This window comes from Gobius niger (genome assembly GCF_951799975.1).
Source record: "Gobius niger genome assembly, chromosome: 10".
Classification (NCBI taxonomy): Eukaryota; Metazoa; Chordata; class Actinopteri; order Gobiiformes; family Gobiidae; genus Gobius; species Gobius niger.
The window spans coordinates 13,402,974-13,423,953 of NC_136861.1; the positions used below are offsets into that span (position 1 = coordinate 13,402,974).

At 42.3% G+C, this 20,980-nt stretch overlaps 2 protein-coding genes across 3 annotated transcripts in view; one reads left to right on the plus strand and one right to left on the minus strand.

The window, feature by feature from the left end:
* The window catches only part of LOC306968862 (disintegrin and metalloproteinase domain-containing protein 11-like), a 42,110-nt gene extending 30,508 nt beyond the window's left edge, over window positions 1–11,602 (minus strand). For both annotated transcript variants that reach the window (XM_079564419.1, XM_079564420.1), the window contains exons 1-3: window positions 10,714–11,602; window positions 8,932–9,119; window positions 114–190 (exon numbers count right to left, since the gene is read on the minus strand). In XM_079564419.1, the coding sequence (XP_079420545.1) occupies window positions 114–190; window positions 8,932–9,119; window positions 10,714–10,774 (326 nt within the window). In that variant the 5' untranslated portion in view covers window positions 10,775–11,602. The remainder of the gene's footprint in view (window positions 1–113; window positions 191–8,931; window positions 9,120–10,713) is intronic.
* Window positions 11,603–14,905: 3,303 nt separating this feature from the next.
* 42sp43 (P43 5S RNA-binding protein) lies at window positions 14,906–20,441 on the plus strand (the record flags this gene model as incomplete). The annotated part of the gene is made up of 9 exons (XM_079564800.1): window positions 14,906–15,247; window positions 15,313–15,413; window positions 17,395–17,491; window positions 17,599–17,687; window positions 17,795–17,868; window positions 18,107–18,190; window positions 19,087–19,316; window positions 19,392–19,445; window positions 20,097–20,441. Exons 1-9 carry the CDS (start codon window positions 15,113–15,115, stop codon window positions 20,439–20,441), a joined length of 1,209 nt encoding a protein of 402 aa, XP_079420926.1. The 5' UTR covers window positions 14,906–15,112.
* Between the last annotated feature and the right edge of the window lie 539 nt (window positions 20,442–20,980).

The following is a 20,980-nucleotide window of genomic DNA, read 5'->3' on the forward strand; positions in this document are numbered from 1 at the left end:
GTCTCGGTCTGTGTTATAATAAGACAGTAGTCAATAATAGTACTGTGGGTGAAGTGCTACTGACACACTATTAAGCAGTCTCACATTACTACAAAAGTTAAATGAAAGCTTACTGATTCAGCTCCAGCTCCAGAGTGAAGGTCTGTCCAAACGCTTTGACTTGAAAACAGCTCTGGGCCAAATGCACCGGCTGCGAAAAGACAAACCACAAAAGAAAAAACACACAAATGAGACAATTCAAAGGGTGATTAATCAGAGTGCAGCAGACCACTTCTGTGATTCAACTCGCAAACTGCAGTGTGAATTTGAAAGAAAACCATGAATAATTCAGGAGGAATCAATAGCGCGTACACTGTAAAAGCTTCAGTTGAAATATTATTATTGATAAACTCTGTCGGTCGATACTTGGCTTCAACTTTAGAGAGTTAGGTTTTGGCGGCTGTGATAGATGGAGGAAAGTAAAAGAGAAGAGCAGCTCTGATGTTTAAAAACAGCTCAGAAAAAAACAGGAGAGATTAAATTCATGCAGAAATCTGGCTCCGATCGAACAAACACCTCAGGCCAATGTTGTGTGGTGGCGTAGTAGCCAACACTCTCAGGGCCAGAAGGTCCTAGGTTTAGCCTTCCTGTGATTATTTTCCATTCTCTGCACACCAAGACCACCTCCTATCTTTGAAATGCATCACTGTGTAGATTTCCCTGTGTAGTTAGGATGCTTGTAGTGGTTTTATGAGTGATCCACACATTTCTAAGGAATCCTGCATTCCCTTGCCTGTGTGTGCTCTGTGCTCTACTTATGTCCATTTGCACCTGTCTTACGTCCCCGCCCCCACCTACCCAGGAAGAGCACAGACCTTCTCTTACACAGCTCAACAAACACGGCACTAACTTTTATTGCTGCTGTTGTGCTCATGTTTACTAGCTAATAATGGACCAAAATGTTTTTATTGTGGGTGGCATTTTACAAATGCTTCTTAAAGGGACAAGGGCAAGTTGGTCATTTTAATACTTTTTAATACTTTTTTTTAATACTACAGCCACCTCAGGTCAGACGTGTAGCTGCAGTTTCTATATTAAGCTTGTGCATGATGGCAATTCGGACCCGAAGTAACAACTTTTTGAGTGACAGTGCAGGATTTTAGAGGCAGTTGGGGTGAATGGGTCTAAGCTCATTCTTTTTAAATTTTAAAGTAAAGTCCCTTTAAACAAGGACTTGGACTGCGGAAAAATACACAGTTTGAGTCAAACACGATGCACTTCTAAGAGTGCATCCCCAGAGCCTACAATGGTGAGTAACAATGGTGAAATGGTTCCATTTGGGCAATGAAATACTATAAATACACTAGGCCTGAAAATGACACATACGCTACATGCAACACGATCGCTACAAAACTATCTCCATGTCAGGGTTTTGTCAGAAACAGGGCGCTTCACCATGATATGTTTTCTTCATGTTTTACGTTCATGGCGGCTGGTTGTGCGATAGTTCTTGTTTGGTTTGGTTTGGGAGATTTTAGCCTTGATGCCGTATTTTGGTGACGACTATAGTGACGTTTGCTTAAGGGCAGGGCTGAATCAATTCCGTGAACTTTGAAGCGGAAATAAATGACCTGTTTCTATGTTTAAGTTGTTTTAGGTCAATGCTGCCTTTTGCAATGTTTAAAGGGACTATACAGAGTTTAAAAATGTTAAAAGTAAGTATTTTCCCCCCCTACATGTTCCAGCCATTTCCTGATGTGTAGAATGAGCCCAGCACTGCCTCTAAAATCCTGCACTGTCACTCAAAAAGGTGTTAATTCGGGTCCGAAGTGCTGTTCTGCACAAGCTTAATATAGAAGGTGCAGTTACACATATGATCTGAGGTGGCAGTAGTGAGTATAAAATGGCCAACTTGCATCTAGCCCCTTTAAAGTGTTAGATAATGTTGTGTGTAATAGATTATCATAAAATGCTAGAAAAAGACTCTCTGATAATTCAAAAGGTACCATGCTCTTTCCTGACCTGGGCAGAATTTGTTTAGGCTAGAGTACATCACAAAATTATTGTTAGTGCAACATTAGGTGACGTAGTATCCATATCGCAAATCCACTGAGGTCTTCAATCTCCAGCTTCCCACTTTAATTAAACATCACTGAAACATGTACAGGATAATCCTCCAACTTGGACATTTACAAGGTCAGCCATGGCTCCACATGAGCTCCTCCCCACGGCATGGAAGAATGAGACAAACTCAGGTGTTACATTCAATCCAGGTCTAAATTCTGTTTAATTCCTTTATTATTGAGTAACTTTAATCGGTGTGTGAGAGTGGCTCAGTGCTTGGAGAATTTGTCCATACATTAAAAAGGTTTTTGGCAAGACAGTAGAGCCGCTTTGCCTTTGGTCTGAGGGGGCTGATGGCACATATCCATGGCCTCGCTTGTAAAATCACCTCAAGGCAGCTGTGGATACCACCTACTGTAGAGTGAGTGAACAATAAATATTGATGCCCTTTGTGAAGCACAATACAAAGGATGAAAGAGGATGAAAAGTGGTCATCCAAAAAAGGCAATGAAGAGCTTAGGCATGATCTGAGAACAGAACCACACAGCTTAATAAGAGTGCATTACTCGCACAGTTGCACCACTTGTATTTTCAGAGCTGGACGTCTCTAATGGACAGATGCCCCTCTGTGGACCAGAGCCAGAGCTGGAGGTGCGGGGACAGCAGGAGGAGCAGGAGAGAGGCTTTACTTTAGACTAAACACTGTGTCTTCTCAGCAGATCTATGTGCCAACACGGCTCTCGGCTCAGTCTGGAAGAAACCGGGCGCCAGTGATTCATTTTACAACAAAATGCATCTTTCCAGGAATATTTCTCTGCTTTGAGTACGACTGACAGATTTACTTGAACAGAAAAGGAGATGAAGAACATGGTGGATTAACACCAAAAGCTTTTATTTGATGTCCATCTGATTTACATGATAGCATTTACGGCTGAAAGATTCATCGATCGCGTAGTGCAATTACCAAACCGTAAGGACAAGGAGGGCCGGACAATGAATCACCAAATTATTGTTAATTCAATAATAGGTGATGCATGTCCATTTCCTCATATAGTTACATTTTAACCTCGTAATTTTGTCCTGAGCAAGTCTGATTTTGACACAGAAACAATATATCATTAAATAAATCATAAATCGAGAGAAGATAGAAAGTTCACTCTGAATGAGGACATCTGAGAGTCTTCCACATTTGAGTGACGCGTTACATAAGCATCTGTGGTTGGATTACCACCAAACTGGGAGGATTGATTTAGAGCAGGCATAGGCCAATTGCAATAGTGCGGCTTATAAACCTGTGATTGGACACCTCAGCATGGTGTTATCATCATTACAAACCTACAGTAATGTAATTGTATGGAAAAGACACTATTAGCAAGAAAGATTGCTGATCTTTATTGTGTTGTGAAGTTGAGCGCCCTCTGCAGGAAACAGTGGGAATTATCAATAGATCATACAAGCCGTCATTTATAAGCCAAATGGCATGCTAGTAAATCAATAGTGCCATAATAGCTTTCATTTGAGAGCAGAACTGCTTAGCACATCTTCAGTGATGGTTAATGGGATTTAAAAATATATACAATAATAATCAATTTTATTTGTTAGGTACCTTTCCAGACACGCAGGTCACTCAATCACAAAAACCAGGAAGTCAAAACTATGAATGAAGCAAAATAGGCAAGTTTTTGATAAGGAAACAGGATAACAAGGGTTAAAGCAAGTATATCTCATTTAGGACATGGCATACTAGATGAAAAGCAACTATTAGATTAAAGAGTACTAGATGTAATAACCACTAACCAAGACCCACACTAGACAAAGTAAGCTCAAATTATCTGGTCTCAAAGAACCCAATTGCACAAATGAATCACTGTCTACTTCAAAAGTGGGTGCTGAATCACACGAAAAATGCTTGAAACTAATAGTTGTACAGTAAAGCGCTCCGTTGTCTGATGTCAACAGTCTGCAGCGTCACAGAAAACAAAAGAGTTCAGCTGATTCTAAATTTATCATGTCCCTCACGACGAGCTTCAAAAACCAAACGGAGCAGCTACACAGAGGAGCCGAGTCATCCACAAGCTGCACAGTGCTCAAATGTTGGGACAAAGCAGAAATAAGCAGAATTTTCTATTTGTTAAAACGTAAACGTGTCAAGTCAATTTAGTCAAAAATAGTGTAGAAAACAGGGTCAGTTGGGTTGGATTTACCTCCAGCCAGTAGCTAAGAGATCATTAGGTGAATTGTCATCTACGCTAACCCAGTACAGATTTTGGCTTGAGAAGCTTTGGAAAACTTGGGATTTAATTGTCTCTGGGGGGATATTTATACTCAACATTTATAAGAGTCACCTCCCGCTCTGTTGTCGGGGGCTTCGTGCCCCTTGTAGGCTCTCCCATGGCAAACTGGTCCTAGGTGACAGGTCAGACAAAGAGCGGTTCAAAAGCCCCTTATGAGAGACCAACAAGCCTGAGAATCGTGAGGCTGTCCTTCTGTGGACCCACCTCAAGCAGGAGGAGCCATAAGGGGCTGGTGCAATATGATTTACGCAGCTCGGACAGCTCCCCCCACGACCCGGCAACGGACAAGTGGAAGAAGATGGATAGATTTATGAGTCCCTCCATTTAACCAGTGCCTCAGTAACTGGACAGGAGCAGACCTGTCATTTTTGGAAGTTGAAAATAAGGGACATTTTACGGCACCCCTGCGAGCCGTCCCACCAACTCAACCAAGCTCCAAAAGGGGTAAAATACAGCAGTTTCGCGAAAACAGGCAACTTGACAGGAGCTAGGACGGTGCTCAACACAGTATATCAAATGGGCAATTTATCGTGACAATATTCTTGACAAGCATACAACCTCAGGCCCCAAGATGATTTAGAGAATTATCATTACACAAATCAGAGATGAAAGACCTGTTATGACTTAAAACGTGGAAAATAATGTCAATATCTTTCAAATTCCCTAGTCTACACCTGGGAGGTTTGGCCCTTGGTGTTTTAGGAGTGGAGAAAATCAGCCCTTTACGACACAAACTTGCCTACCTGTGCTTTACTGCATGATAGAAATGCATTCAGTCAATGATTTTTGGAAAACTAATCATTATTGGTCACTGCAGGAGGATTCTTATTATGATATCCAAGGCCCTATCAGGAGCAGTGGGCGACTGCAGTGCCGTGTGCGGTGCAGCTTTATGTTCTGACCCAATAAATTGAAGCAATATTGTCACGGGGCAGTTCATACTCAAACTAAACCAAACCCAGATGGAAATGGCTGCACAGTACACCAAAAGCAGATTATTTGATTGAGAACATCTAATCAAAAAAGTAAAATCGCCAGTCATCTCATTAAGTCTTTGTGCCAGTATCAAGCCCAGATAAATGTGTTTCAGCAGCATCATTGTGTGCTCGGTAATCACTGCACACAAGGCCGATAAATTAAATTCTCATTCCACTTCCTGCTCTACTAGAACCACATTTATCTTTACTACACCCCGCGCATGTGACTCTATCATGTGTAAGTAACCTGATGTGCACTCGTAACAGTTATGCTATATGGACGACATTTTTACCGTCGGCCTGACACAGACCAGGGAGAGAGAGAGAGCGAGAGAGAGAAAGGCTCTTGAGCGACGCAGCATTTCTCACACAGGCCTTATTCATAATTAATGGGACACACGTCAACACACCACTGAATTATGGAGAGGTCCCGGGATCAGAACGGCAGTAACGCAATCGGACGCGCCGCCTAAAAGCTTTATGGACTGCCACTACAAACATCTCATTCAATTAGGTTCATAAAGCACCCGCATATTGGTTCTACGGCTATAATGGCTCAGCTTTGAGACAGGATTGGCTGGCATTAGCAAACGGGACGGGACCATTACAATGAGCCAAGCGGGTACTGGGTAAGAACTCAGGGCTGCAGAAAAACATTGCAATACGGTGGTACAGCGGTTAGGGCTCGTGCTCACTTTCCACCTGGACACGGCCTTTCTGTGTGGAGTTTGCATGTTCTCCCCGTGTCGGTGTAGGTTTGCTCTGGGTACCCTGGTTCCCCCTACCACTAAAAACCTGTATAATAAGCCTGGATGAACGTAGTGTGTTAGAGAGTGGTTGGTGGTGATTGGAGGGGCCGATGGCACAGACTGATCAGTCTAGCCCACCGGGCAGCTGTGACTACAATAGTAGCTTACCACCACCATGACATGAAAGAATAATGACCATAGTGTGGCGCTTGGATAAACTTGATAATATACATAATAATATGTTTAAACCATTTCCAATACATTCCAATACATCGTGTTTAATGAAACTGTGTCAAAACAAGACTGAAATCAACACAAAATTTGGACTTAAATGTAAATTTATTATGAAAATCATGATTAAACTGCAACTTCTGCAGGTGCTTTTGTTTTAGTCTGTAAGAATTGTATTGCGTTTTTAATTGACTGCGACCCATTCATGCAATCATAACAAAGTCGTTTTCTACATTGCTTTATCATTGGTTTTCCTAACATAATTTTCTTCCATTATGTAGATTTGCCTGTAGGCTTTACTCTTCTGTAAGTATTATAAGTCACGCGTCATTATATTAGAGACATTTTGTTGACGGCTGCCAAAATCTTCAGCTTCAGATCTAAAAGTCGATCCTTTACTGTGCAATCTGGAAGTTTTCTTGTGATAATAACCACGGTTGACAAACTGGGTCAAACTACAGCAGTGAACCCCCTCCGCTGCATCTTTATATGAGAACACGAGGCAACAGCTGCATGGGCAACAAACGCTGAGCTCTGCAAGTTATAGGCAAATTAAAACAGGGCTATTATAACATGTAGTCAACAGATGTATTTCTGCTGCTACTAAGTTTGAACTATAGAGAATAATGTCGACCATATGGTGCAAGTTAATGAATCGTCGTCTATGGCTTCACATTTTTCCTGCTAGTTCCACTTTTCTAGTGTGCAGATGGAAAACGCCCAAGAACATAGACAGAATATGCAAGATCAGAGCGAGAACCACCAATCACCATCTACCAACCTTAGGGTTAAATGGTTGAATCTGCTGCTTGAAGGCCATAGAGCAGAAATTCTGATGTTTTTCACACCAAGCACCACCAGGCCGAGATCAAGATCAAATCAGGAGTAAGCAAGAAAACACACACCTTATGCATTACTAAAGCATAAAGGAAATGATCTCTAATTAAAATGAATAAAGTCTAGAATTGTAAACAACCCATATATCTATTAGAACCACCTGAAGAAGCCCAAGTGCCACCACTGGTAAACCACAGTTTGAGAACTAGAGAGCTTATCGCCATGCCAACAGTTGCTATAATGGAAATGCTCCCACACTAAAACTCAACTAGCTTTGTGCAAATTAGAATCCTGGTACAAACAATGCTTTAAAAAGGATAAGGGAGACTTTTTTCTCTGTGGTGAAATTTGTCCGCAACATTTGAGCCACCCTTCAATGCCACTGGGGAAACGTATCATGAGGAGTGAGACTCACCTGCAGGTCTTGAGCCAGGTTTGTCGCCAGAATTACCTGACTGATTAATCTATTGTGGGGAAGGGGAACCCGGAGCAAACCCACCCAGACTTGGAGAGAACATGCATACACCACACAGAAAGGCCCATACCGGTCAGGGAATCAAACCTGGGACCTTCTTTCTTTGAGTCAAGAGCTCTAGTTTAGTTTCAACTGCAGAAAAAGGGGTATTGCCAGAGTTTTCTAAGTTTTGTTCAGTTTTAGTTCTGCTTCAGAGTGTTTTCACAAAGTTACCATCAACATTTTTTTTTAAAGGTCCTATATTACGCAAAATCGACTTTTTGGAGCTTTTAATCATGTTGTAATGCTATTTCCTTATCAAAAATACCCCCAGAGTGGTTTTGACTTCATTCACGCAGTTCTAAGCAATCCTCTTGAATCCTGCAGCTGCTCCGCCATCTCCTGGTAAACGACTGACTTGTTCCATTGTTTCGTCAGAGCGGAACGGAAGAGCTCGACGTCAGTAATGCATTACGGCCTGATTTTAATTTGTAAAACAGCTTTTTTCATTATTTCTGTCGTAAAGATTTACCTAAAGATAAAGTCACGGAGAAAAGTATGTTTGGCTGTGAAAGGTACAGGACTTTATTCAACCTTCCTAAAGAAGAGGCCACTCGCCAGAAGTTGGAATTTCTCTCTGGGATTCAGCGACTATCAGCCAAAATAGTGTTTGTCTCTGACTGATGTTTGGTGAACCTTGACCAGAATCAAAGTGGATTAACTTTTAAAACCAATGCGACTCCCACAATAAAAACACCCGATGGACCAGAGCGGTGAGTCAATCCAAACCCGTGTTAGCTTGTGTGTGTTAGCCATTTATGAAGCTGTGTTGCAGATGTCAACTCCTCATAACTGCATCGTGAAGTAACGTCACTTTTTGCTGTGGTATATATATTTTTACTACTGCTAAAGTTGTATGGGCAAATTAGCTCGGAGAGAGGGGGCGGAGTTAATTGAATCCAAGCGTTTTGTCTTTCGGGTTTGAAAAATACCTCCAGAAAACACTTATATTTATAACAGAAATTAGTGCTCCATAGTGGTAGAGGTACAATATATCATATAAATGCCTATACTTTAATTTGGAATGGCTAAAATAGCATGATACAGATCCTTTAATCACACCAGAAATGTATTTTGTGAACTCAACAATCAATGTCAAAAAGTGTCCGTCTTAAGAACCTGAGGAACAGATCAGGAGTATGGGCATCTCAGATTCAGTCAGGAATACATGACTGGAGGGAGAGCCAATTATACATGTTTTGGGTTGATGGAGGAAATCAGAGAATCCATAGGAAACACATCCAGACACAGGGGACAACAAGTCATAGAAGGCAGCAGTGACTCACGGATGTGTCGGTGGTGTTCTTGACTCTTGTATCCAGTTTTCCATGGACCATCTCTTCCTCGGACTCCGGCTGAGCGACCAGTCTTTTCGGGTAGGTGACTTCAGAGCTGGTGTCCCTGCCGTCTCGCCGTCTGCCCAAAGAGAACCAATCCCAAACATCTCTGTCCTCCTCTGGTCTGGGGTCCTCACCTGATCCACACATACACAGGGCAAGAACCATAAGGGAACACACAAACTTGAACTTTTGATGGATAAAGGGAATAAGTATAGCTGCTCGACTTGTGGAACTAGAATGCAGATGTTGTGGAGAAGAATATATATATATAAAAGAAAATATTGTCCTGCACACTTCAGTCACAGTAATATGGCTTGGGACAGTTCCTTTGTCAAAAAACAGCCAAAGGAACGAGCAACTGGTCAAGCAGGGCCTAAAATCTCTATCACGATAACGATATATTTGACAAATCACTTCAAAATTCCCGCCGTACGCCTTTTGGGAAGGTTAATGCAAAGATTTGTCATCCTTTTTTTATGGCATACTAATTTCCTCACAAATATGATCTCCTCAAGCACTTTACATCCTCCAGTTAATTTTACTTTTTAAACACCTGCCCCTGTGTCCTACACAGTCAGTGTTCATGCTGCTCTGATGGAGCCGAGCGTAGCATAAATTATATCGTGTCCTCAACGATATAAAAAAATGATATCGCGTTAACGATATGCGATACGATATAGCCCGCCCCTATCAAGCAGTGACCCCTGAGTGGAGGACTCAACTGTGATTCTTTAATGAAAAGTAAATGGCCTAGTTAAAACCCCCATGCACAGTAGTGGGAAAAAGGTGTATATAAAATGATGATCAACATTGAAGAAGATTTGCATTTGCGAACCCTTGCGGGGATGGGACTAATTTCAGTCCCTGTAAGTGTTCAGGAGGAAACACTTGACCTCATCTGTAATAAGCTACAGAAGAACAGGGTGTATATTTCTCCATAACATTATCATTAATGGAAGTGAATGTATATGTGTTTTTTTGCGTCCAGTCTAGACTCGAGAGCACATAATCTGAAAATGTCATAAAAGATTTCTCAAAGTATAGTTGTGGCAGAGGTTGGGTATACAAAAGAAAACTTTACCAAAATATGTCATTTTAACCGAAATCAAACACTGTGTTTATAACGTGAAAAAATATGATATGGCAAGAAACAGACCCACACCTCTCTTGCACAACCAATCAAATCTAGGAATTTAAATAAACAAACAATCATTAAAAAAAGAGTGTACGTGAAATTAGTTTGAATGTCGACTTTAAAAGTAAAGTTTGTCAAGTTTTTGCATTTAAAATGTGATGCTATAGGAGTAAATTGAGCCGTAGCTGGGAACTTGTACTCCTACTGCACTCACGCCCATGCAGTCAGCCCTCAGTGGCAGTATATTTCAAATAAATAGACAAGCTGCAAATAACTGCCGACCATCGTTGTGAGGAGCCTGATTTATGGGCTGTTAGAAGCGTATTTGGCAGGACATCGCCTGAACGGGACGTATAGGTTTTATGTTATAGGCAAAGGGGCTGCGGCGGTGGCAATGTGTTGATGCAGCATTTCTACCGCATCGAGGAGCGCTGTCAGGCCGAGCGGTTGGCACGGACACCCCGCTTCGTAAAAAATCACTACACCCTGGAGGCAAAAGTGCTGCTGCAAGTGGAAAAAAAACTGTGGACGCAAGGGGAAAAAATATGTGGCTATCGCACTGTGCGTCCCCTTTTTGCCTTTCTCTCCCTTACCTGAGACTGCGAGCCGCTCACCCACTGCAGCAAACACCATGAAGCACCACACCGACAGCATGATCTTCACATATTCCGCCACACGTCCTCGAACCGCAGCCGGCCGATGGTTGGAGAGGGAGCGAACGGAGGCGAAGCGCGAGGGGATCGATGGAGAGGGATTGGAGAAGGTCCTACAGAAAACGTGCTAAAGCCTGTAACCGTGCGCGCGCTCTCATCTCTACTCTCCCCTACGTCTCCTCTCCTCGGCTCCTGCGGCGCTTCGGTATTTGCATATGAGAAAAATGGATCATAGCCCAGGTCCGTGGAGGAGAAGAGGATCTGACCAGGCCCAGAGCGGGATCATACGGGTGACAGCGGAGGAGGAGAGGGGGAGGAAGGGGGCAGAGAATGCATAGCTCCGCGTGAGGATGAGGAGAGGTGCTGTGGTGACGGAAGGAAGGATGCTGCTGCTGCTGCTGCTGGGAGGAGGAGGAGGAGGGAGAGAGCGGCGATGAGAAGCCAACGCGAGGGGTCTGCAGCGGAGCGGAGGACACGTGGGACCTCCCTCATCCTGTAGCAGTCTCCTCCCGTTGCCATGCAGCTCTGCGCAGCGCGGGGGATGCGACACAGGGGCTGCGCGCACGGACACACGGCGAACGAGCGGGGTTAAAGTCGTTCACGTTACGGGGAAGTAACGTGGGGGGTTTTGTCGTGACAGAGGGGCGCGTGCACGGGGCTCTGAGATTTAGGTGTGTCCCGTGCAGAGAAGCAGAAGATGGGGGTCGACAAATGCTGTGTGACTAGTTGATGTGTCTGTGGCAACCCACTCCACGAGCCTCCCGCTAGTCTACATGTGGACATTATTTATACGCACATGTTGTCATTGGCAACAAAGTTCTCGGAGTCAAGTGGCAGCGTAATAACTAAGCGAATCTTAACTTAAGTGCAACTTTAGCTGCATAAAACCACCTGCAGCACTTTGGAAAAACATGCCTCATAAAGTGTGGTATTGGTCGATAACTTTATTGCAAGGGGGGGTTTAAATTTGACCTCTGCATTTGACCCATCCACTGGGGCAACCTGTCAGGAGCAGTGGGCGACCACAGTGCAGCGCCTGAGGACCCATCTCCAGATGTGGAGCCAGGCTGATGGTCAGAATCCCCTGCCCTATTGTGCATGTTCTCCGTTAACCGCTTATCCCCAACTTAACTGAGTGCATTTTGTCCAGTTTGGCTTTACCCAAATACAAATTCTTCTTGAAAAAGGTGTCAAAAATAGCGATAAATATGAGATAAAAACGCCACAAAAGAGCAACAGAAAAGAGACAATAAAGTGACAAAAATCTTGTTGATGAAAAAGCAACAAAAACGCCACAAAAGATAGATCAGTTTTATAGGTCTTAGCTTTCAAAAGAGACGTGTTACTCTGGGCTATCGGCTGTAAGCTTTTAGATTTGGGTAATGCTGAACTGAAGAAAATGCATTAGTTAAGGCGGGGGTTAAGATGGGGGAAACCGGAGGAAACCCATCCAGACACGAGGAGAGTAACTCCACACAGAATCTGCACGGTCTGGGAATCTAACCCAGGACATTCTTGCTGTGAGGCAACGGAGCGCTAACCACACAGCCACCATACGGCTTAAGTTTTCTAACTTTGCATCACAGTGACAGTATGGTCAAATCCAGTATCCTGGGTGAATGTGTGCTTTGTGTGGGGCCTTACAGTGAGGAGTTCGTTCACTCCAAGTTTTCTAGTTTCTCCAACCAAAAACATGGCCAATATCCTCCAGCTGACCAAGCTGTAGAGATGGGTCCCCAGGCGTTGCATTGCAGTGGCTCACCTCTTATGATCGTTGTTCCTCGTAGTGGTATTGAAGAATATTTCTTTGCAGTAAACGGGTGACTTCAGAAACACCTTTTAAAAAAAAATCAGCAACGGAAGCTTCCTCCCCCATAAAATGTCAATCACCCAATACCCGTTGACTTTAACCATGTAAAAGGCACAAGCAGAGCTAATCGATACACTTCGCCTTGATGCAATATCTTCAACTCCGCTTCCTCCTAATCCTGCTGGAGTACATGGATCAACAGGCTTTGGCCCGACTGCCCCGGGACCCTCGGGATTGGAGGGTGGGAGCTTGGTTCCCCTTATGCTGCATATCGCCCTAATGGACGCACTGACAAACCACCTTGAATAATTCATCCCGCTCCTTTAAGACATAGAGAAGTGTACATAGAGAATATTGGTATAGAATAGGGCTGCACAATCTTGGAAAAAAAACACCTATTTCTAGCACATTCCATACAAATACTATAGTTATTGTTCACATTAAAACATTGGTGCACTGTGCTACATGTTTGCACTAAAGTCCTTTTTCTTCTACATTTTTACATTGTCTCAGCTCATGTTAAAAAGCATGGAGTGTTCGTTATTCCACTGACTCAAAGGTTGTGCTGTGCAGATAACAGAAAGGCCACTCCAGGCGGGAATAAATGAATCAATGAATGTTCAAGTGAATGAGTGAATCCTTGTAAAGAGCGCCGAGTGCCCAGGGAGATAGGATTGTATAATATGGGTTACACAGTGATGATGAAGTCCTCAAAATAGCGTCCAGAAAAAAGTCATGTAACTAAAACCTGTCTGTAGAGAGCACCGAGGAGTGTCTTCATTAGACACAAAAAATACTTTGTGAAATACCTTTTTTCCTCACAACACTAAACTACAATACTAATAGAGGTGACGATATTGTGAAACATTTACCCCTTTCGTTACTAGTCATAGTTGCAGTGGGTACAACACTAAGAGAAGTAATTGTGGTTGCATATTAGTAGGAGGAGGAATGAAAGAAAAAACTGTAACTAAGTTTTTCCCAATGGTCATCACTTACAGGCCGAGTTAAGTGTCCAGAGGCATTCAACACTGGCCTGGGATGGATGGAAGTTGCTGAGTGGCCTCTTAATCTCCTCAGAGCTGCAGAAAGAAGACACACATTCATTGAATTAGATTCTGGCCTCGACTCAGCTGGATCTCAACAGCCTCCAGAGAGAGGGGGAAGCTGAGATACTGCTCTTCTAAGCTCTATCACAAAGAATTCATTCAATATTCTGCAACAGGGTTTTATGGAGTCCGTATGGGGGAACAAGGCTGAGAAGGTGTGGGTGACTGTTCTCGACAGAGCAATAATATGATTCCAAATATGTGCGGTATTAGTGCAGTTCAGTGGTTCAGAACTTTGGCTTCTTTTTGGAGTACCTCACACCTGATATGTGCTGCAGATTATTGAAAATGGGAAACAACCAGGTGCATTTACTGCTGGCATTTTACTGTTTTTACTGTACTGTTCTTTGAGGAAATATCATTATATTTACTTTCATGTGAGATTTTAAAGGCACATTGCGTAACATTCTGGGCTATACTGTTGCCATCAACACAAAACATGCCCCTAATGACCATCTTGACACAGAAAATGCTATTACTGCAGTGGGTAACCAAAGAATGGATATGCATGAGAACCTAACCTGCTTCGACCTCAAATTCTGCTGACCTGATCTCCATGGAGACGAGCTGGAGACGTACCCACTCCTTGTAAAGTTTACAGTCATGTCTTAGGAGAACTGAGCCACTCACAGTAAAGGCACATACATGTTTGCTTGTGCATATATGAGGTATTTTTCAATAGTGAAAATATCTGTCATAAAATAAATGCTTGTATTTCAATATTGTTTATTGGGTAAAATGTTACGCAGTGTGGCTTTAAGCTTAGAGAAAAATACTATAAAATTTAGAATATGTAAATAGCCAGCACGCACACACACAAATAAACAAAACTGAATACTATATATAAATGACAATATGAATAAATACATGAAAACAGCAAAGACACATGATTGTATCCCATTTGAAATACACGTCAGCCAATGCCCTTTAATCCCCTTTAATTCTTGGAATAACTACAATCTATGTTTTAAATGATACAGGCCTCATTGCAACAGGCTACATACTGTACTAGATTAACAGTGTTAGCATATTTAGCCAGTGGTAAAGCTATTTTTGCACGAGTGTAACAATGGTTACCTTATAACGTGGTCAGTCTGCCACCTGCTGGGCAAAAGACAAAAACACAATCACTTTCCATAATCATAACTAATTCCAAATCATAATACAACGCGCAGCAAAGCACAAACACTGGATAGAAGGAAAAATAATAAAACGTTGTCATTTTCACAGCTGTTTTAGCGCAATTATGTTCATCTTCCGCTGCTTTCTCCATAGGCGGAACTCTGAAGCACCAGCCGCTGCCAATTAACCAATTAGCTGTTTACAAAGAGGCTTCAAAAGCGCCTGACAGAGGCGGCGGTTTCCCCAAACAGTATCTGCGCCAGACACGAACAAGGAGCAAAGTGATATCAGCGACAAAATGAACATTCTCCTCAGTGTCAAATCCTCCGGGGCTCCGCCATTACAGCTGTTTAACTGCACGCACGCGGACTGTGGGGCCACGTTTACGCGCCAGTGGAGGCTAAACGAGCACCAGACCGTGCACACAGGGCAGGTAGGTGTTGGGGAAATGAGCTGACTTGATACTAATGGGGATAATGTTGCCGTTGTTTTTGACAGAGTCTGTACCAGTGCGCGGTGGCGGGTTGTGGACGTCATTTCAAGAGGAAATCGCACCTGAGAAGGCACATGCCCCAGCACAAAGGGGTCAAACAGTTTACGTGAGTGTAATTTAGGATTCTAAAATTCTTCATTATCAATCGTAAACAAGTAACAGTAAGATCAAACCAACTATAAGAATGTGAAGACTGTGGAAGCTAAAACCTACACAGAACAGAGCACATTTTCTCAAGTGTTTGTTTACCCAAAGCTAAAACGAGATTTAAATTATGATGATGGAACAAAAATGTGACGAGAAAGTGTGACATGCGACAAGAAAGTGTGACATGCGACGAGAAAGTGTGACATGCGACGAGAAAGTGTGACATGCGACGAGAAAGTGAGACATGCGACGAGAAAGTGAGACATGCGACGAGAAAGTGAGACATGCGACGAGAAAGTGAGACATGCGACGAGAAAGTGAGACATGCGACGAGAAAGTGAGACATGCGACGAGAAAGTGAGACATGCGACGAGAAAGTGAGACATGCGACGAGAAAGTGAGACATGCGACGAGAAAGTGAGACATGCGACGAGAAAGTGAGACATGCGACGAGAAAGTGAGACATGCGACGAGAAAGTGAGACATGCGACGAGAAAGTGAGACATGCGACGAGAAAGTGAGACATGCGACGAGAAAGTGAGACATGCGACGAGAAAGTGAGACATGCGACGAGAAAGTGAGACATGCGACGAGAAAGTGAGACATGCGACGAGAAAGTGAGACATGCGACGAGAAAGTGTGACATGCGACGAGAAAGTGTGACATGCGACGAGAAAGTGTGACATGCGACGAGAAAGTGTGACATGCGACGAGAAAGTGTGACATGCGACGAGAAAGTGTGACATGCGACGAGAAAGTGACGAAAAAGTGAATGAGCTTCGAAAAATTGGCAAATGCAACAAAAAATTGGCAAAAATATGACAAAAAAGAACTTATGATGGCAACAATATGCACTGTATCTACCAAATAAACAAACAAAACAAGATCAGTTTTAGTATTTTTGTTTTCGCTTTCTAATGAGGCACTGGCGTATCAGCTCCAGTCGAAGCTTTTTAGATTTTGATAACATATTTTTTATTTAGTTTGTCTTAGACTAATGAATTTTGAAAATATAATTCAATTTTAATCGAGATTTTGTCCAAAAAAATATCTTTAATGTTGCAAGTAATGAAAGTAATTTTAGTCGCCTACATTCAAGACAAATTTAGAATATTAATTATAATCATATTTAATCTTGTGCCTCTGCTTCATGAAGCTTCTCCCACATGAACAAAGCTCAGAGCTGTTCCTTTGGCAGAGAATTTACATGATATGAGGCTCTTTCAGACGGTCAATAGAAGTTTGGATTATTTTAGTCTCTCCTTCTTATTATTTTAGTCGACTAAAATAGCTGGAATTTAGTTTTAGTCCAATTTTAGTCAGCAAAAATGTAACGTTGACTAAAATTAAGATTAAATATTTTACTCGACTAAATTGACACTGGTTGAAGTCGGTGTTAATTTCGTCGACTAAAATATTTAGTCTTAATTTTAGTCAAAGTGATATTTTTGCTGACTAAAACTAAATTAAAAGTTTCTCATGAGACTAAAACTATGACTAAAATGTCCAGATATTTTAGTCGCCTAAAATAAGACTAAATAAAAATGAAAGGGAGAGACTAAAATCATCCAAACTTCTACTGACCGTCTGAAAAAGCCTCATATTATTTAAATTCACTGTCAAATGAACAGGTTTGTGCTTTGTTCATGTGGAAGCAGCTCCATGAAGTCGAGGACCACAATTAAACATGATTATATAATTAATATTGTAAATATAAGTCGACTAAATTAGTCTTAATTTTAGTCGACTAAAACTAGACTAAAATTTAAGTTTTTTTTTTAACAAAATCTTGACTAAAATTAAATTACATTTTAGTCAAAAGACTAAGACTAAAACTGAAATAAAATATGTTGTCAAAATTAACACTGGTTGAAGAGGTTAAAGTTACCAAAGTGAATGTCATCTTCCCTCTAACAAAAGCTTGCTTATCTTTTCCACAGATGCAAATTCCTAAACTGCGGCAAAAGCTTCTTCAACGCGAGCAGGCTCAAAAGACACATCCGCTTCATCCATGGAGACAAGAATAAATACTTCAGGGTACGCGTGCAGTGCTTTGTTTATCCACAAGATGGCGGCAGAACGTAACAATACTTTTTATAGATGGGTTTTCGTAAAGCTTTCAAAATTGTCTGTTCCCTTTCTAGTGCTCCCAGCCCAAATGTCCCCTGACCTTCAAAAAACGGCGATTGTTTAAACAGCATTTAAAGCAGCACAATGTGGCAGTCAAGATGTGGTAACTATATAATTTTAAAACTGTGCCATACCATTTTGGCCAGACTTTCAGTAGGTGTAGCCCCCAGAGACTTAAAGTATTTTTACATTTTGTCTCTTGTGTGCTAGTTGTACAAAGGACGGATGCGCTGCCACATTCGACTCCCACATTGCACGAAAAGCCCATGAGAAAACGCATGCAGGTGGGTAGACTTTCGTAATGCTATCATGGAAAAAAAAGAAATTGGACAAGATAATGCAGATATTATGCTGCACCAATGCCTGCTATTACAATGCCAGAAAAATACTTGTTCTCGCTGTTATCCTCTTGAAAGTGCCTATTTATGGGACTTGAAAGATAAGGGATGTGTTAATTCCCGCATGGAGGAAAAAACAAAAGGTAGCCCAGTATTTTTCTATGATGTAAATGTTCTCTTACAGGTTATCGTTGCTCTCGCGCTGACTGCCAGGTATTTGAACGCACCTGGGGACGGCTACAGAAGCACATGGCGGCAAAACACCCAGGTAAAACTGCACAACATGAACAAAGTTAAATTGTTTTAATCCTATGCCCCAATAAGATCGTTAAAAGCAGTTCAGACTACATGGAATGCTTAAGGGATGTTTCAGGATTTTTGACATAGGGTCTCTTTTCCTAGTTATCCAGACTGTTGCTGATACCTGGAGGTATTTTTTTTGTAATTCATGCAGTTCTTATGTTTGAAGCTAGGCTAATGCAAGGCTAGCACATTTTTACGATGTCAGCCTGCATTAAAGGAGTCTGACCCGCTCCACAGTGCACCTGAGGCAAATCACTAACACTAACAACCATATAAATGTCTGTCGATAGAATAATTTTAACCATTTTGCATTTAAAATACCTTATATTTGAGCAGCATCTGCTTCGTGGTTGTATAAGCTACGGGGCGGTGGAGGGATCTGCTAGAAAATAGTCCCTCAAAATGCGATCATTCATGTGATGCAAAAATTCTATCAGACATTTATATGGTTAGTCTGGCGTTATAAATGATTTGCCTCAGGTGCTCTGTGGAGCGGGTAAGACTGTTTTTAATGCAGGCTAGCTGACATCGTAGAAATGCGCTAGCCTTGCATTAGCCTAGCACCACGAAACACTTCAAACATAAGAACTGCATGAATTACAAAAGAAGTATCTCCAGGTACCAACAACACTCTGGATAACTAGGAAATGAGGCCCTATGTCAAATCCTGAAGTATCCCTTTAACCTACCTCGCTTGTATGACGATGCCATGTCTCCCTTCAGCGTGACATGTGGCAGCTATGGTTACACAAAGTTAGGAAATTATCCATAATCCAATACAAGATGCTTAGAGATAAAATCTGAGTCATTAAAACTCATTCACCGCCCAAGATTTCCTGTGATAATTTCATTTCTTTGTAGCCACATTCACATGCAAACACTGCAAGAAGGAGTTTAAGAAGTCGGACATGCTTCGCAGGCACAAGCGCCTCCACGCCTCCCATAAGCCCGTCCTGGTTTGCCCCCGACAGGACTGCCAGGCCTACTTCACCACCACCTTCAACCTGCAGCACCACATCCGCACCGTGCACCTCAAACTGCTCAAGTTCAAGTGCTCCTTCCCCGACTGTACTCGCACCTTCGCCATGCGGGTGAGTGGGGAGATTTTAATTGGATTAATTTGTTTTTGTTGTAGTTTGATTAATCACTTTGTCTTGTTTTCATAGGAGAGCATGAATAGACATTTACTTCTCCATGATCCAAACGGCGCTTCACTGATGGTAAGTTTCTCACAGGGTTATTTTGTTGTCACTGCACTTCAGAAATGTGATCAGTTTGAAATGAACAAAGGTAGAAATTGTTGGAATGAAAGTATAATGTATGAGTATAACAACTAACCTCACTACATTGAAATGATTTGTATCAAAATGACCAAACAGGGCTCCAGACTAACAATATGGCATGGTTGCACCAGCACGTTAAGGTGAATTTAATTACATTAGGACTTTAGAGTGCACCATAGAGAAATAAGGGTTCAATGCTAATGCTTCAATAAATTCAGCTTTCAGATTTTCATACGTTTTGCATAATTATCAATATACGACAGTTTCATTTCTGTAGCACGTTTTAAAACATCCATAGATGACGAGTGCTTCACAGTACTTCACAGCAGTAACAATACAACAGTGCACTCACACTCTTGACAGTGGCCATGATATATACGCTTTTAGTGGGTATTTAACAAGGTTTTAATAAGCTCAATAGATTGTGCAGCCCTGATGTTTTGAATGGATACAAAAAGGAGTGGATGGCTGGCCAGGCAGTACATTTGCTAACCTTGAACTGAATTCAATCATGTTTCATTTATGTTGGAAGTGACGCCTATAGCATTGCCTCAACCTGCCCCTCTTTTATATTTTGTCTCCCAACAGAAACACACTCGCCCCAAGAAGTTGTGGCAGAAGCGGCTGGACGGGCACCACCTCCCGCTGGTGGAGGAGGACCTGCGGGGTCTGTTTGCGTTGCGGATGAGGATTTCGCGACGTGCCAAAGTGGAGACTGACCTCTCGGGGCTCTTCAACGAACGCAAGATCCACCACTACGTCGACCCCGAGGTCAACCTACGAGGCCTGTTCTCCATCAGACCGCCGGCCGTGGCTCCGGCCGTGGCTCCGGCCGTGGCTCCGGCCGTGGCTCCGGCCGTGGCTCCGGCCGTGGCTCCGGCCGTGGCTTTGGCTCCGGCCGTGGCTCCGGCCGTGGCTCCGGTCAAAGGATAAACCACCGTAACAGTCTCTGCATTGTGATTTATTTATCTTTTTACATCGGTGTCTGATTTGGGTCATTTTATGTTTTTAATGTATATTGAGTACATTAAGTGGTATTTATAAAAAACATTTGGCTATTGGTCAAATTTTGAGTTCTTAAAGAATGGTGTGTAATCCTGCACTTGACCCAATAAATTTACTTTTTGCTCAGACGTGGTCTTGTCCATTTGCATTTCAGTGAGAACATGGCAATGTGTAATTTGTATATTTAAAGTTAACATGTATAAAATGGTTTTAAATGGTAGTAAAGCCATTTCTATAATGGGCTGCTGCAACTTATAATGGGTGGTACATTACTCGAGCTCAAATCTTTAATTTTTTGAAGCGACTGGACTTCTTGGAGAGGTTGATGCTTTGTCCTTGGGCTTGAGTAATTTTAAAGTAACAGTACTCTTGGATAAAACATTTGACCTTAAAGGTGCACTAAGGCTTACTGCACCTTCACAAACGTTGCTTAATGACAAAGCAAAGTTTGTGAAGAAAAAAAAGTA